This window comes from Oncorhynchus mykiss, chromosome 30 (genome assembly GCF_013265735.2).
Source record: "Oncorhynchus mykiss isolate Arlee chromosome 30, USDA_OmykA_1.1, whole genome shotgun sequence".
Classification (NCBI taxonomy): Eukaryota; Metazoa; Chordata; class Actinopteri; order Salmoniformes; family Salmonidae; genus Oncorhynchus; species Oncorhynchus mykiss.
Window position 1 is genome coordinate 44,554,300 of NC_050570.1, and position 15,878 is coordinate 44,570,177.

The 15,878-nt window shown below is 42.0% G+C and overlaps 1 protein-coding gene across 4 annotated transcripts; it reads left to right on the plus strand.

Moving 5' to 3' along the window:
• Positions 1 to 1,195: 1,195 nt before the first annotated feature.
• Positions 1,196 to 8,859, plus strand: LOC110521895 (protein yippee-like 3). Of its 4 annotated transcripts, none has more exons than XM_021599836.2 (5): positions 1,196 to 1,340; positions 3,647 to 3,765; positions 5,936 to 5,979; positions 6,691 to 6,799; positions 6,968 to 8,859. In XM_021599836.2, the coding sequence occupies exons 2-5, from the start codon at positions 3,649 to 3,651 to the stop codon at positions 7,055 to 7,057; spliced, it is 360 nt and encodes a 119-aa protein (XP_021455511.1). In that variant the 5' UTR covers positions 1,196 to 1,340; positions 3,647 to 3,648; the 3' UTR covers positions 7,058 to 8,859. The 4 variants fall into 4 exon arrangements, with proteins under 4 accessions (XP_021455511.1, XP_021455510.1, XP_021455512.1 ...); XM_021599835.2 differs by lacking the exon at positions 1,196 to 1,340 and adding an exon at positions 1,737 to 2,371; XM_021599837.2 differs by lacking the exon at positions 1,196 to 1,340 and adding an exon at positions 2,490 to 2,648.
• Positions 8,860 to 15,878: the final 7,019 nt, after the last annotated feature.

The following is a 15,878-nucleotide window of genomic DNA, read 5'->3' on the forward strand; positions in this document are numbered from 1 at the left end:
GGGACTCAGCAGAGATACTTAGAAAGTAGGAGATAGGAATCTCAGTGGCCAATGAATGGTAAAACATATAATGCCCCACTAACAGACTTTTGACCAATCGTGTTCACGTTGTCATTCTGCGTCATGCAGTTGCTAAACTAATCATCAAGCAATCCCTTCTAAAAGTCAGGGTTTGACGCCACATTCATGTGCAAGTCGGACCTAAGAAACTCTGACATTTCCGACTTGCTAACTGGTTGTAGTTATATACCACGTTCAGCAAGTCGGAAATTTCTGTGTTTCCTAGATCCGTTTAGCATATGAACAGTACCACCGTATGAGTCATAATATCCATAAAACCTTGCAGTGAAACGGTTCCAATCATTTTTCCCATAAGCGAGTTTAGAAATACTTAAAATAAGGTCTGTGTATTGTGCAGTGGTGAATAGTACTTAAGTAATTTTGTGTGGTATATGTACTTTGATATTTCCATTTGACAACTTTTACTTAACTACATTCATAAATAAAATTATGTTTAAGCTATATAAGCTAGCTAAATTTAGTAATTAATAAATTGGCTACATTTCTTTAAATTGACTATTCTGTGAACTGGCTTGTGCAAGTTTTAAAATGGTCACAATACCTGTTAGCAATGGTGTCAGCTAGAGATGACATGCAGGGATTTGTAATCTTGCACAAAGTCTACTTTGATGCTAATTACTATTTTGGAATCTGAGGGTAAATAGAGACATATGTCACCTTATCCAGGAGAGATTTACATAGTTATCGAAACATCATGCCAGGGTAAGCCCACACCAAACACAAACCTTATTTTAAAATCCCTTATGGGAGAAATGAATGGTGGAAAAACGATATTAACCATTTTCCTGTTTGACAGCTAGGTTTTATGGGTATTATGACACCTCCGCTGTGGGGCTCTATGTCGAGAAACCTGACTAGGTAATCTCACGATTTAAAAGCTATATGACATTACAGAGAGCAAGTTAATCGTTTCACATTTCAGAAAATATTTGTAGTTGAACTTGTTCTTCACAGGAGGCTGCTGGGGGGAGGACGGCTCGGCTGGAATTGCAAACATGGAAGGACAAACATGGAATGGCATCAAATACATGGAAACCATGTGTTTGATACCATTCCACTAATTCCGCTCCAGACATTACCACGAGCCCGTACTCTCCAACTAAAGGTGCCACCAACCTGCTGTGGTTCACGTAATTCGTGCTAATGTTGAGTTTTTGACCTAGTGCCCAATTGACTTCCATTCCCTCCTTGATGGAGTGATCTCCTGTCCGAGAATGCACCGAGCTGCCCATTGACAAAGCATTTGCAGCGTACACAATGTGCGTAAATACGATTCCAATTGAGCTTCCTTCCCATCTCCTCAAAAGTATCCTTTTTTTTTTTTTTTCTCCTCAAAAGTATATCTGGACTCGGCAGAGGCTAATGGTTCCAGCAACCTGGAAACTTGGGAAAAAACGAGCTCCGACTAGGAAAAATCGTTTTGAAAGGTCATCCAACTCGGAATTACAATTCGGAAATTTGGGCATATTTCTAGAGCTCCGATTTACCGACCAGAAGATCACTGCCGTCACGATTTTTTTAAATTACCTTTTTCCCGAGTTCCCAGTTGTCTTGAAAGTACCATAACTATGGCATTGTTCTATTAAACTGGCCCGGGTTAAATGTGCCTATAGCCCGTCGTGTGACTGGGTGAGCGCGAAGCGCCCTGCTCAAATCGAACAAATCTGCACCGCTTGGTTATGTTGTCAACAAGGCAGCATTGTTCATGCTTCAGAAACATGGCTCACAACCATGCCTGGGAATCGAATGCAATAAACTTTCAGCCATGCCTACATGGCGCCCGGTCGAATCTCCTCATTGAAATGAGTACAAATTCAATTTAAAACTGTTCGACCTACATTCCCCCCAGTCAATCTGACGATTCCCATTGGTCGTAGGGGATTGTTTTGTAGCTGGTGACGTGTTTGGTTCCGCCTCCTTAACCAGCTTTGTAAACAAACACTGCATAATATTGCAGTTTGTCCGTCACCACGAAAATATCCTATCTGCAAAAAACGTAGTCGGAGTAGCTATTGTTATTTTAACTACAACATACACGAAACTGTTTCATCTCCGATGAAAAACGTGTTCCTGTTGTCAAGTGTGAGAGACCGAGAGAAAATCTGCACCACGATTCTTCTTGTTTGTTTGGATCCATCTGTCCGATGGTTTCTTGCTGAAGAAGTGACCCAACAAGCTATCTCCTAGACGATTTAGCAATTTACTGATGCATCTTAGTTGACCATCTTAGTTGCTGGTCATATCTTCGTTCAAATTAGGTCTTCCACTGAAACCCCGATAACTACTTTAGGTGAGTCCAGGGCTATTCTATTGTGCTTGTATTTCCTTCCATGTAGGTTGCTAGCTAAACCTGAAATGGCGGGTTTACAGTAAACATTATCAGCGTCTTCTCTAAACTCAGATTATGGTTCAGTTGCTAGCTAGCAAGTTAACGTCAACATGTTAGCTAGTCTCTCACGATAGTTGGCTAAAATGGATAGCTAGCTACAGAGGAAGGCGGTCGATGAATAATTCACTGTATGCATCGTTTTGGGGAATTATTGGCTAGCTGCCTATGTAACAGTAACGTAAGTTAGCTAACGTTAGCTAGTTGCTTTGTCAGAATGTGGGGCGAGTCCGCCAACGTTATCAGGCCAGCAAAATTGCAAGGATCAGAGTGATGTTTTGCTTGTTCTTGTGTATGCCGTGGCATTAATACCGAGGCGTTATTTTGAAATTACTCTAGCTACACTAATGGATTTTCACACGGACATTTAACCGTTTTAAATGACATAAGACTTGAGTAAAAAGTAACACATTTTCCTCATCCATCTGTGGAGCGCTTCTAACTGACCATACATCGTCGGGTTTAGCTGGTACAGTAAAGTAGGTCAATGCATGTTGTGTTCTGTCTGGTGCAATGGTCAGAGTTATTGGGATCCTTGCGACGTCCCTACCCAAAACTTAACCCCTAACCGTAAACCCTTACTTAAAACATATCAAATGCAAACTTCAATAGGTAGGGACGTTCCAAGGATCGCTTGATAGCACGGACCCTGCTGTAATTTTACCAGGAAGTGTGCTGTGAATTAGACATGCATATGGCTTAAAATAAAGTCACTAATATGCGCCCAGACCTGTTTCCCACTCCTAATAATACAGTTAGTTAATTATTGTGTGATTCCTTCTGACATTTTTTGACACTCAAGGTGTCATGCCTAAATGGAGGAAATTAACAGTTGAGTGCATGCGTTTTCTACAATGCTGGCATTACTGGACAGGACAGAGGACAGACAGCCAACTGTTATTGAACTTGTTTCTTTCTCTTGCATTTTTCAGTTGAAAGCCATGGGAATCATACGTTTTTTGTTTGTGTTTACCCAAATTTGCCTAACCCTATTTGGCAAATAAGCTTATAAAATGGCATTTTCTCATAGTTACTACACTTCACAAATAGTGAAATTTAGGGTTTACCACGATCACATTTAGGAGTAGCCTAGCGTTAGGAGCCCCAGGAATGCCCAATATCCTCTCTGTCTCTCCTGTTAATCGCTAAGTCTCTCTGTTTTCTTCTCTATCTCCTCAGACATGGTGAAGCTGACGAAGGCTAAGACGTTCCAGGCATACCTAGACTCGTGCCACCGGAGGTACAGCTGTGTTCACTGCCGAGCACACTTGGCCAACCATGATGACCTCATCTCCAAGGTGAGACTACAGGGACCGTTTATGGCCAGTGGGTTAAATTCCATATAATTGTGTTGGATGCAGGGGTTGGAACCCGGTTCAGGGAACAGAACAGAAAACTGGAAAATGTCATTTTTCAATAACAGATACAGAACGAAAGTGATCCATACTGCTCCATAAGAGAACCATTATTTTAAAAGCATGAAAACCAGTTAATGTTATTTTATGTTCCAGGCATTTTTTTCCTAGTCCCACAAATAAAACGCAACAAAGCGCCTATGCAAAACCCTCTCTATCACTCAGAAACATATTCCAGTGTCTGTCTGCAAGCTGAAAATCTTAGACTAAACACACACAGGCGATCTGCCCCTCCCCCCTCTGAAGCATAGGCTACTGTACTGATGTTAGAAGCATAAGAAGACTGGATAGACATTTTTAATTAGCTAGAGAATAATGGATTTACTTTTTCAATGTCAGTTAACTGCTTAGTTATCACATTTCACGTTGGACTTATTTTTTATTCTGGTGCCGTTCTGCAAACACAAGTGTTAGCTTGCTAGTTCAAAGTTCCCTCATAGAAGCTGCTCCGCCTAGGTATAATTCTGTGGACCTAATTCAGATAATGGATGTCATAGCAAGATGCCTAGCACTTCAAGCCTGCTCCTCAACCCTCTCTCCTGACCCATAAGATTTCAGTCACACCTTGCGAAATAGGCTACACTTGTCTGTCCATCACGCATGTAAGCAACTAGCTTTCCTGCTCTATCCGCACTGATTGGGAAATCATTTACTGAGCTAAATGTAGAAACTGTTGATTTCACAGGTAAGAAAATGAACAGAAAGGAACTACATAAACCGGTACTTTTTTTGGGTTCAAAACTGTTCAGAGTAGAGGTCGACTGATTATGATTATTCAACACCGATACCGATTATTGGAGGACCAAAAAAAGCCCATACCGATTAAATCGGTCGATTGTTTTTATACATTTATTTATTTGTAATAATGACAATTACAACAATACTGAAACACTTATTTTAACTTAATATATCAATAAAATCAATTTAGTGTCAAATAAATAATGAAACATGTTCAATTTGGTTTAAATAATGCAAAAACAAAGTGTTGGAGAAGTAAAAGTGCAATATGTGCCATGTAAAAAAGCTAACGTTTAAGTTCCTTGCTCAGAACATGAGAAAGCTGGTGGTTCCTTTTAACATGAGTCTTCAATATTCCCAGGTAAGAAGTTTTAGGTTGTAGTTATTATAGGACTATTTCTCTCTATACCATTTGTATTTCATATACCTTTGACTATTGGATGTTCTTACAGGCAGGCACTATAGTATTGCCAGCCTAATCTCTGGAGTTGATAGGCTTGAAGTCATAAACGGCGCAATGCTTGAAGCACAGCGAAGAGCTGCTGGCCAATGCAGGAAAGTGCTGTTTGAATGAATGCTTACGAGCCTGCTGCTGCTTACCACCGCTCAGACTGCTTTATCAAATATAAAATCATAGACTTAATTAAAATATAACACACAGAAATATGAGCCTTAGTTCATTAATATGGTCAAATCTGGTAACGATAATTTTGAAAACAAAACGTTTATTCTTTCAGTGAAATACGGAACCGTTCCGTAATTTATCTAACAGGTGGCATCCATAAGTCTAAATATTGCGGTTACATTGCACAACCTTCAATGTTATGTCATAATTATGTACAATTCTGGCAAATTAATTATGGTCTTTGTTGGGAAGAAATGGTCTTCACACAGTTCCCAACGAGCCAGGCAGCCCAAACTTCTGAATATACCCGGGCTCTGCTTGCACAGAATGCATGAGAAGTGACACAATTTCCCTACTTAAAAGAAATTCATGTTAAAGGCAATATTAACTAAATATGCAGGTTTAAAAATATATACAGTGCCTTGCGAAAGTATTCGGCCCCCTTGAACTTTGCAACCTTTTGCCACATTTCAGGCTTCAAACATAAAGATATAAAACTGTATTTTTTTGTGAAGAATAAACAACAAGTGGGACACAATCATGAAGTGGAACGGCATTTATTGGATATTTCAAACTTTTTTAACAAATCAAAAACTGAAAAATTATACATTTCTTGCATTGTCGCTCTCCCTCTCTCTCTCCCTGTCTTTGTGGCACATTTGAGTTCATTCTCTTTTTTCTGTCGTCCAGTCTTTTCAGGGAAGCCAGGGACGTGCTTACCTTTTCAACTCTGTGTGAGTATCTTTACATGTCATCCAGTGTATTGGCCATATAGCCTACACAGTGTACCCATAACTAATGAGCAAAATAGTATCCCTTTTAGGTCCCTAAAACACAGTCCCACCTTAGTTACCGCTCAAGCCTCAGTACACTGCCATTATCATGCATCTGCCAGGTTCTCCTTATGCCACTTTAGTGTGTTTACTCTAGTCCTGTAAGCCATACAAGACAGTTCACTATTCTAAAAGTGAATGTCACGTACTAGTTACCTTCTGTTTGCTGTAGTTTGAATTCATTTTTTAAACTAGGCAAGTCAGTTAAGAACACATTCTTATTTACAATGATGGCCTAGGAACAGTGGGTTAACTGCCTTGTTCAGGGACAGAATGACAGATTTTTACCTTGCCAGCTCGGGGATTCAATCTAGCAACCTTTCGGTTACTGGCCAAACGCTCTAACCACTAGGCTACCTGCCGCTCCATTTGATAGTTAGCATGTCATTTCTCAGCTGGTGCATAGCAAACACCCTCCGATTTGGGGCTAAATATTAGGTTCTGGATAGCATTATCACATTTCTTGTTTTAAAAAAATATATATAAATATATATGCTTATCTGGCTGGTCACCAGAAAATCTGATAGGCTTAGGTCAGGTCACAAAACAGACATTTGTGGCGGGGAACCATGTCGGTAATTAACCTGTGGTTCTTGTTCCGGATGTTTTCAGGGTGAACGTGGGCTGTGGTCCTGCCGAGGAGAGGCTGCTACTCACCGGGCTCCACGCTGTGGCAGACATCTACTGTGAGAACTGCCATACCACACTGGGCTGGAAATACGTAAGGACAAACACACACACACATACTATGCTACTTATCTATGTCTACACACTGTAAAATAACTCATAATATCCTCAATCCCCAATTCTCAAAAAATGTGGATGTCTTTTAAGCTTGTCTACTATGCACTCCAGCCTCTTATCCCCCCCACCATCTCTATCCCTACAGGAGCAGGCCTTTGAGTTGAGTCAGAAGTACAAGGAGGGGAAGTTCATCATTGAGCTGTCCCACATGATAAAGGACAACGGCTGGGACTGAGAGGTGAAGGGAGATGTTTTCATTGATGTTTCATCCCTCATCCATTGTTCTTCCTGGCCTGAATGTGTGTCCCCTCACCCTGCGTAAGGGCCATCGGCTCTGCCACTCCGTCACTTCATACAGCTTTGCCAAGAGTAGCATGTGATGTTTATATATATATATATATACACACACACACAGACTATACCAAACATTAGGAACACCTTCTTAATGAACAGCCTCAATTAGTCTGGGCATGGACTCTACAAGGTGTCGAAAGCGTTCTACAGGAATGCTGGCCCATGTTGACTCCAATGCGTCCCACAGTTGTGAAGTTGGCTGGATGGCGGAACATTCTTGATACACACAGGAAACTGTTGAGTGTGAAAAATCCAGCAGCGTTGTAGTTCTTGAAACAATCTGATGCGCCTGGCATCTACTACCAAACCCCATTCAAAGGCACTTAAATATTTAGTCTTGCCAATACACCCTCTGAATGGCACATATACACAATCCATGTCTCAATTGCCTCGAGGCTTAGAAGTCCTTCTTTAACGTGTCTCCTCGCCTTTATCTACACTGATTGAAGTCGATTGAACAAGTGACATCAATAAGGGATCATAGATTTAATCTGGATTCACCTGGTCAGTCTGTCATGGAAAGAGCAGGTGTTCTTAATGTTTTTGTATACTCTGTGTTTGTGTGAGATATATACATACATACACACACTCGTAGGTTTAATGAGTTTCATATAAAACCTACCCCAGTTACGGGAGCACCTTTGTCAATATCCCAATGTTTAGTTTTATTGTGGTAGAGAATGAGCGAGTACAGGCTGTGTGTGTGAGCGCGAGCGAGAGTTTGTATACACTTGGGCATGTGTGAGTTGTGTGTTTACGAGTGTGTGTGTTGCAGTGCGACCACCTTAGCAACCTCACTAAATCCTACTCATGTAATCCGTGCGTCTGTGTGGGATTGCAGTTATCAAAAAAACGAAATTCTCTCATTAAGTGCAATTCACAGGGTTGAGACAAAGCGCCCTGAAAGCTGTTCCTTTTTTTGGAGTTTAGGTGAATGAGTGAAAAAGCAAGTTATACCTTGCTTTGTGTGTGTGTGTTTTTTTTAAAAACTTCATACTTAATGTTTGATGGTGCAAGCAGAGTTGGAAAAAAAGTAATTATGTTTAGTGCTGCTCTGTCATGTTACTGTTGGAGTATGAAGTGCAATACTGTAGGGTGTGTCTGCGGGGTTAAAGTTCACTTTAAAATGTCATCAATATAACATTGGTCATGTTTTTTATCCTTTAAATGGCAATCAATGTATTCCGTTGTTAATAATGTCAAGGGCTGCAGCATTACAGTTTGTAAGTGTTTCTGTGCGATTGACCCATGTGAGTTTGAATACTGTGTGTAAATGTTTGGCGTATGGGTATTCTCTCTGTAAGCTGCCTGTGGGTATGCATTTTATGGTATGGTGGGTGTTTATACAGCGTGTAAGAAGTGTGAGTGTAAGATTGTATGATCAGATACAGTACTTTCTAGACAGTTAGCAAATACTTTAGTTTGGGGGTAAAATCTATTGTTTCTGATGTAATTGGATATCCATTTTTACATTATTTCCATTTGAGATCAAGCTTGTAAATACAGCTTAACACTGAGCAGCATGTACATAAGCATTTATTTGATAATATTAGAGAGCAGTGTGTAATATCAAACAGGATTGATATATCTACAATTATGTAGCAGATGGTGACTATGTAAGCTTTTCATTGAAGTGTTTTATTTGAACCTGAACTTGCAACATTAAAGTATGTGGTAAATATACATGCCTGTTGTTTATTACAGTAGCTATGTTTCCATCCAATTGGTGAAAGATTTTATCGAATATTTCAAAATCTTGCATAAACCAAATATTCACATTTTTCCACCAAATGGACCAGTTGCTAATAAAAAGCAGTGCGTTATGACGTAGTGCATAATAAAAGGTACTTTTTCGCTTAAGTTGTCATGTACCGAATAAAATCGAAAGTTCTCAATATATTTTCAACTCGCAATTTCAACTCTAGCAATAATTTTGTCACAGCTGTTGCATTAAATGGCAAATGTGCCACTCCGGTCTTGGCACGTGCGCTCTAGACAACAGCTCGCACATATAGTGCGGGTAAGGTTTGCCTACATTATAAGATTATAATGGATAAGAGCGACATATGTGTGTAATATATATATTTGTTTTATGTCACCCAATCCTCGATCATCATGTAATCAGAATAAATTCAAACACCACGCTATCACCGCACGGAACTAAAAACTGTCACTTTCTCTTTGGAAGAGCGGGGATAGATTGCCTTGTAAAACCACGCAGTGCGCCTTGTCGGATTTTTGAGGATAGTTAGTGGGTGGTCCAAATGATTAGCCAAGCAAGGGAGGTTTGCAGCGTTAGTCCCTCAGCCCTCGTTTTTAGTCGGCTTTGCGAGTGTACAATTAATTATGTTCACTCCGGGACCTGAAACTCCCCATAATTCACTTCTCGACGATTGTACATCCGCTAAGAAAAGTCCGCGAAAACAACATCAATAGACATACAAGTAAGTAAAAACGAATGCAAATAAGTTTAAATGTTGCTACGACGTAAAAAGTAAATGTTTTTGTTTTGTCTTTTGGAAATTGTAGAAATAAAACATTTTCCTTCTTCGGGAGTTCCAGCTAGGCAGAGTAACATTAGCAAATTGGTTCGCTAGCTATCATACAGTAGGTGTAAATTAATAAGTATATATTTAATATAAGTATACATGCACTCATAATTGACTGTAGCGCATATAAAGCTACCCGTGGCTGAAAATACAATCATCGCGGAATTAAAGAGTGACGTTTATTTCCGGCCAAAGGTGGACCATTTAAAAATCATTCCTTCCTCCCTTACCCTACAAGTGTATATGTAACAGTATAGATTCCGTCCCTCTCCTCGCCCCTACCTAAGGCTCGAACCAGGGACCCTCTGCACACATCTACAACTGCCTCCCACGAAGCATCGTTACCCATCGCTCCACAAAAGCTACTTCAGGCTCAGAACTAGTGACGTCACCTATTGAAACGCTATTAGCGCGCACCCGGCTAACTAGCTAGCCGTTTCACATCAGTTACAAATACTCGTCAGACGTCATGGTACGTCAAATCAAATTTGATTTGTCACATACACATGGTTAGCAGATGTTAATGTGAGTGTAGCGAAATGCTTGTGCTTCTAGTTCCGACAATGCTGGAGAGACGCTATCCGAAGCGGTGCAGCCAACGGGTTTCTCCACACATCGCGCTGACAGAAACAAACATCTTTCTGGGAAGAAGAGGGGCGGGGGCGTATGCCTCATGGCCAACGTGACATGGTGTGATGAAAGAAACATACAGGAACTCAAATCCTTCTGTTCACCTGATTTAGAATTCCTCACAATCAAATGTAGACCGCATTATCTACCAAGAGAATTCTCTTCGATTATAATCACAGCCGTATATATCCCCCCCCAAGCAGACACATCGATGGCTCTGAACGAACTTTATTTAACTCTTTGCAAACTGGAAACAATTTATCCGGAGGCTGCATTCATTGTAGCTGGGGATTTTAACAAGGCTAATCTGAAAACAAGACTCCCCAAATTTTATCAGCATATCGATTGCGCAACCAGGGGAGGAAAGACCTTGGATCATTGTTACTCTAACTTCCGCGACGCATATAAGGCCCTGCCCCGCCCCCCTTTCGGAAAAGCTGACCACGACTCCATTTTGTTGATCCCTGCCTACAGACAGAAACTAAAACAAGAGGCTCCCACGCTGAGGTCTGTCCAACGCTGGTCCGACCAAGCTGACTCCACACTCCAAGACTGCTTCCATCACGTGGACTGGGAGATGTTTCGTATTGCGTCAGATAACAACATTGACGAATACGCTGATTCGGTGTGCGAGTTCATTAGAACTTGCGTTGAAGATGTCGTTCCCATAGCAACGATTAAAACATTCCCTAACCAGAAACCGTGGATTGATGGCAGCATTCGTGTGAAACTGAAAGCGCGAACCACTGCTTTTAATCAGGACAAGGTGTCTGGTAACATGACCGAATACAAACAGTGCAGCTATTCCCTCCGCAAGGCTATCAAACAAGCTAAGCGCCAGTACAGAGACAAAGTAGAATCTCAATTCAACGGCTCAGACACAAGAGGCATGTGGCAGGGTCTACAGTCAATCACGGACTACAGGAAGAAATCCAGCCCAGTCACGGACCAGGATGTCTTGCTCCCAGGCAGACTAAATAACTTTTTTGCCCGCTTTGAGGACAATACAGTGCCACTGACACGGCCTGCAACGAAAACATGCGGTCTCTCCTTCACTGCAGCCGAGGTGAGTAAGACATTTAAACGTGTTAACCCTCGCAAGGCTGCAGGCCCAGACGGCATCCCCAGCCGCGCCCTCAGAGCATGCGCAGACCAGCTGGCCGGTGTGTTTACGGACATATTCAATCAATCCCTATACCAGTCTGCTGTTCCCACATGCTTCAAGAGGGCCACCATTGTTCCTGTTCCCAAGAAAGCTAAGGTAACTGAGCTAAACGACTACCGCCCCGTAGCACTCACATCCGTCATCATGAAGTGCTTTGAGAGACTAGTCAAGGACCATATCACCTCCACCCTACCTGACACCCTAGACCCACTCCAATTTGCTTACCGCCCAAATAGGTCCACAGACGATGCAATCTCAACCACACTGCACACTGCCCTAACCCATCTGGACAAGAGGAATACCTATGTGAGAATGCTGTTCATCGACTACAGCTCGGCATTCAACACCATAGTACCCTCCAAGCTCGTCATCAAGCTCGAGACCCTGGGTCTCGACCCCGCCCTGTGCAACTGGGTACTGGACTTCCTGACGGGCCGCCCCCAGGTGGTGAGGGTAGGCAACAACATCTCCTCCCCGCTGATCCTCAACACTGGGGCCCCACAAGGGTGCGTTCTGAGCCCTCTCCTGTACTCCCTGTTCACCCACGACTGCGTGGCCACGCACGCCTCCAACTCAATCATCAAGTTTGCGGACGACACAACAGTGGTAGGCTTGATTACCAACAACGATGAGACGGCCTACAGGGAGGAGGTGAGGGCCCTCGGAGTGTGGTGTCAGGAAAATAACCTCACACTCAACGTCAACAAAACTAAGGAGATGATTGTGGACTTCAGGAAACAGCAGAGGGAACACCCCCCTATCCACATCGATGGAACAGTAGTGGAGAGGGTAGCAAGTTTTAAGTTCCTCGGCATACACATCACAGACAAACTGAATTGGTCCACTCACACAGACAGCATCGTGAAGAAGGCGCAGCAGCGCCTCTTCAACCTCAGGAGGCTGAAGAAATTTGGCTTGTCACCAAAAGCACTCACAAACTTCTACAGATGCACAATCGAGAGCATCCTGGCGGGCTGTATCACCGCCTGGTATGGCAACTGCACCGCCCTCAACCGTAAGGCTCTCCAGAGGGTAGTGAGGTCTGCACAACGCATCACCGGGGGCAAACTACCTGCCCTCCAGGACACCTACACCACCCGATGTCACAGGAAGGCCATAAAGATCATCAAGGACATCAACCACCCGAGCCACTGCCTGTTCACCCCGCTATCATCCAGAAGGCGAGGTCAGTACAGGTGCATCAAAGCTGGGACCGAGAGACTGAAAAACAGCTTCTATCTCAAGGCCATCAGACTGTTAAACAGCCACCACTAACACTGACACTGACTCAACTCCAGCCACTTTAATAATGGGAATTGATGGGAAATGACGTAAATATATCACTAGCCACTTTAAACAATGCTACCTTATATAAATGTTACTTACCCTACATTATTCATCTCATATGCATACGTATATACTGTACTCTATATCATCGACGGTATCCTTATGTAATACATGTATCACTAGCCACTTTATACTATACTATACCACTTTGTTTACATACTCATCTCATTTGTACATACTGTACTCGATACCATCTACTGTATCTTGCCTATGCTGCTCTGTACCATCACTCATTCATATATCCTTATGTACATATTCTTTATCCCCTTACACTGTGTACAAGACAGTAGTTTTGGAATTGTTAGTTAGATTACTTGTTATTACTGCATTGTCGGAACTAGAAGCACAAGCATTTCGCTACACTCGCACTAACATCTGCTAACCATGTGTATGTGACAAATAAAATTTGATTTGATTTGATTTGATGCAGTAGTAACCAACGAGTAATCTAACCTAACAATTCACAACAACTACCTTATACACACACGTGTAAAGGGATGAAGAATATGTACATAAAGATATGAGTGATGGTACATACGGCATAGGCAAGATGCAGTAGATGGTATCGAGCACAGTATATACATATGAGATGAGTAATGTAGGGTATGTATCCACTTAATTTGTGGGCTGAGGGGATAGGGTGTGTCTTTTAAGTGTTTGAACCGTCGTTATGGTAATGTTTATTCATATATGTTAATTGCACGCAAATAAAGGTTGATAAGCTACCGCACCCACAACGGAAGCACTGTCATGGCCTCGGATTCGAAGGTGTTAGAACAGACCAGGGGAGAACTACTGCGCCTCATTGAAGCCACAGAGGTTCTAGGGTGACCGCGGTACTGCAGATATTGTTAGCAGAAAAAAGGATCCACCATTATAGTGAATGGAAAAATGTCAATCTTCATGTAAATAAAGATGTATGTCCTTGAACTGATTATTTTAAAATCGAACACAGGATATAAGGATAATTTAGTGGCTAATGGCAGCCTGCAGTACTCCGGTCAGCCTTTTAAAAATATTTGTATTTATTTAACCTTAATTGAACTAGGCAAGTCAGTTCAAAATTCTTGTTTACAATGACAGCCTACCCCGGCCAAACCCAGACAATGCTGGGCCAACTGGGCGCCGCCCTATGGGACTCCCGATCACAGCCGGATGTGATCTATTCTGGAATCAAACCAGGGACTGTAGTGACGCCTCTTGCACTGAGATGTAGTGCCTTAGACTGCTGCGCCACTCAGGAGCCCAAAAATGTTGTTCCTCAATGAGAGGGTGCAGCACTGAGTTAGCCTGCAACGTCACTTGCTGGAGCAGCTCAGACTGTGCATGTCTCAATGAGATACCATCTTAATCTTAACCAACTTAATTTGGCTTCATTGCGCTATTGAGTCTTAGCATAAGAATGAATGGTGTCACATGATTGATGGCTTTGTCCATTTATATACAGTACCAGTCAAACGTTTAAACACACCTACTCATTCCATCGTTTTTCTTTATTTTGACTATTTTCTACATTGTAGAATAATAGTGAAGACGTCAACACTATGAAATAACACATATGGAATCATGTAGTAATCAAAAAAGTGTTAAACAAATCAAAATACATTTTAAATTTGAGATTCTTCAGAGTAGCCACTTTTTGCCTTGATGAGAGCTTTGCACTCTTGGCATTCTCTCAACCAGCTTCATGAGGTAGTCACCTGGAATGCATTTCAATTAACAGCTGTACCTTGTTAAAAGCTCATTTGTGGAATTTCTTTCCTTAATGCGTTTGAGCCAATCCGTAGTGTTGTGACATGGTAGGGGTAGAAAGGAAGACTCAAAGTTACCTCTGCTGCAGAGGATAAGTTCATTAGAGTTACCAGCCTCAGAAATTGCAGCCCAAAAATAATGCTCCACAGAGTTCAAGTAACAGACACTTCTCAACATCAACTGTTCAGAGGAGACTGCATGAATCAGGCCTTCATGGTCAAATTGCTGCAAAGAAACCACTACTAAAGGATACCATTAAGAATAAGAGACTTGCTTGGGCCAAGAAATACGAGCAATGGACATTAGACCGGTGGAAATCTGTCCTTTGGTCTGATGAGTCCAAATTTGAGATTTTTGGTTCCAACCACCGTCTCACACGGAATAGAATAGGTGAACGGATGATCTCCGCATGTGGTTCCCACCGTGGTTCCCACTCTGAAGCATGGAGGAGGAGGTGTGATTGTGTGGGGATGCTTTGCAGGTGACCCTGTCAGTGAATTCAAGGTACACTTACCCAGCATGGCTACCACAGCATTCTGCAGCGATACGCCATCCCATCTGGTTTGCGCTTAGTGGGAGTATCATTTGTTTTTCAACAGGACAATGAACCAACACACCTCCAGGCTGTGTAAGGGATATTTGAACAAGAAGGAGAGTGATGGAGTGCTGCATCAGATGACCTGGCCTCCACAATCACCCAACCTCAACCCAATTGAGATGGTTTGGGTTGAGTTGGACCTCAGAGTGAAGGAAAAGCAGCCAACAAGTGCTCAGCATATGTAGGAACTCCTTCAAGACTGTTGGAAAAGCATTCCAGGTGATGCTGGTTGAGAGAATGCCAAGAGTGTGCAAAGCTGTCATCAAGGCAAAGGGTGGCTACTTTAAAGAATCTAAAATATATTTAGATTTTGTTAAAACACTTTTGGTTACTGCATGATTCCATGTGTTATTTCATAGTTTTGATGTCTTCACTATTATTCTACAATATAGAAAATAGTAAAAATAAAGAAAAACCCTTGTGAGTAGGTGTCCAAACTTTTGACTGGTACTGTATATACACACAAATTAATGGATTCAAATGAATGGATTCTGCTATTTCAGCCACACCCATTGCTTATAGGTGTATAAAAATTGATATTCCAATACAGCCATGCAATCTCCATAGGAAAACATTGGCAGTAGAATGGCCTTACTGGAGAGCTCAGTGTCTTTCAGTGTGGCACTGTCATAGGATGCCACATTTCCAACAAGTCAGTTCA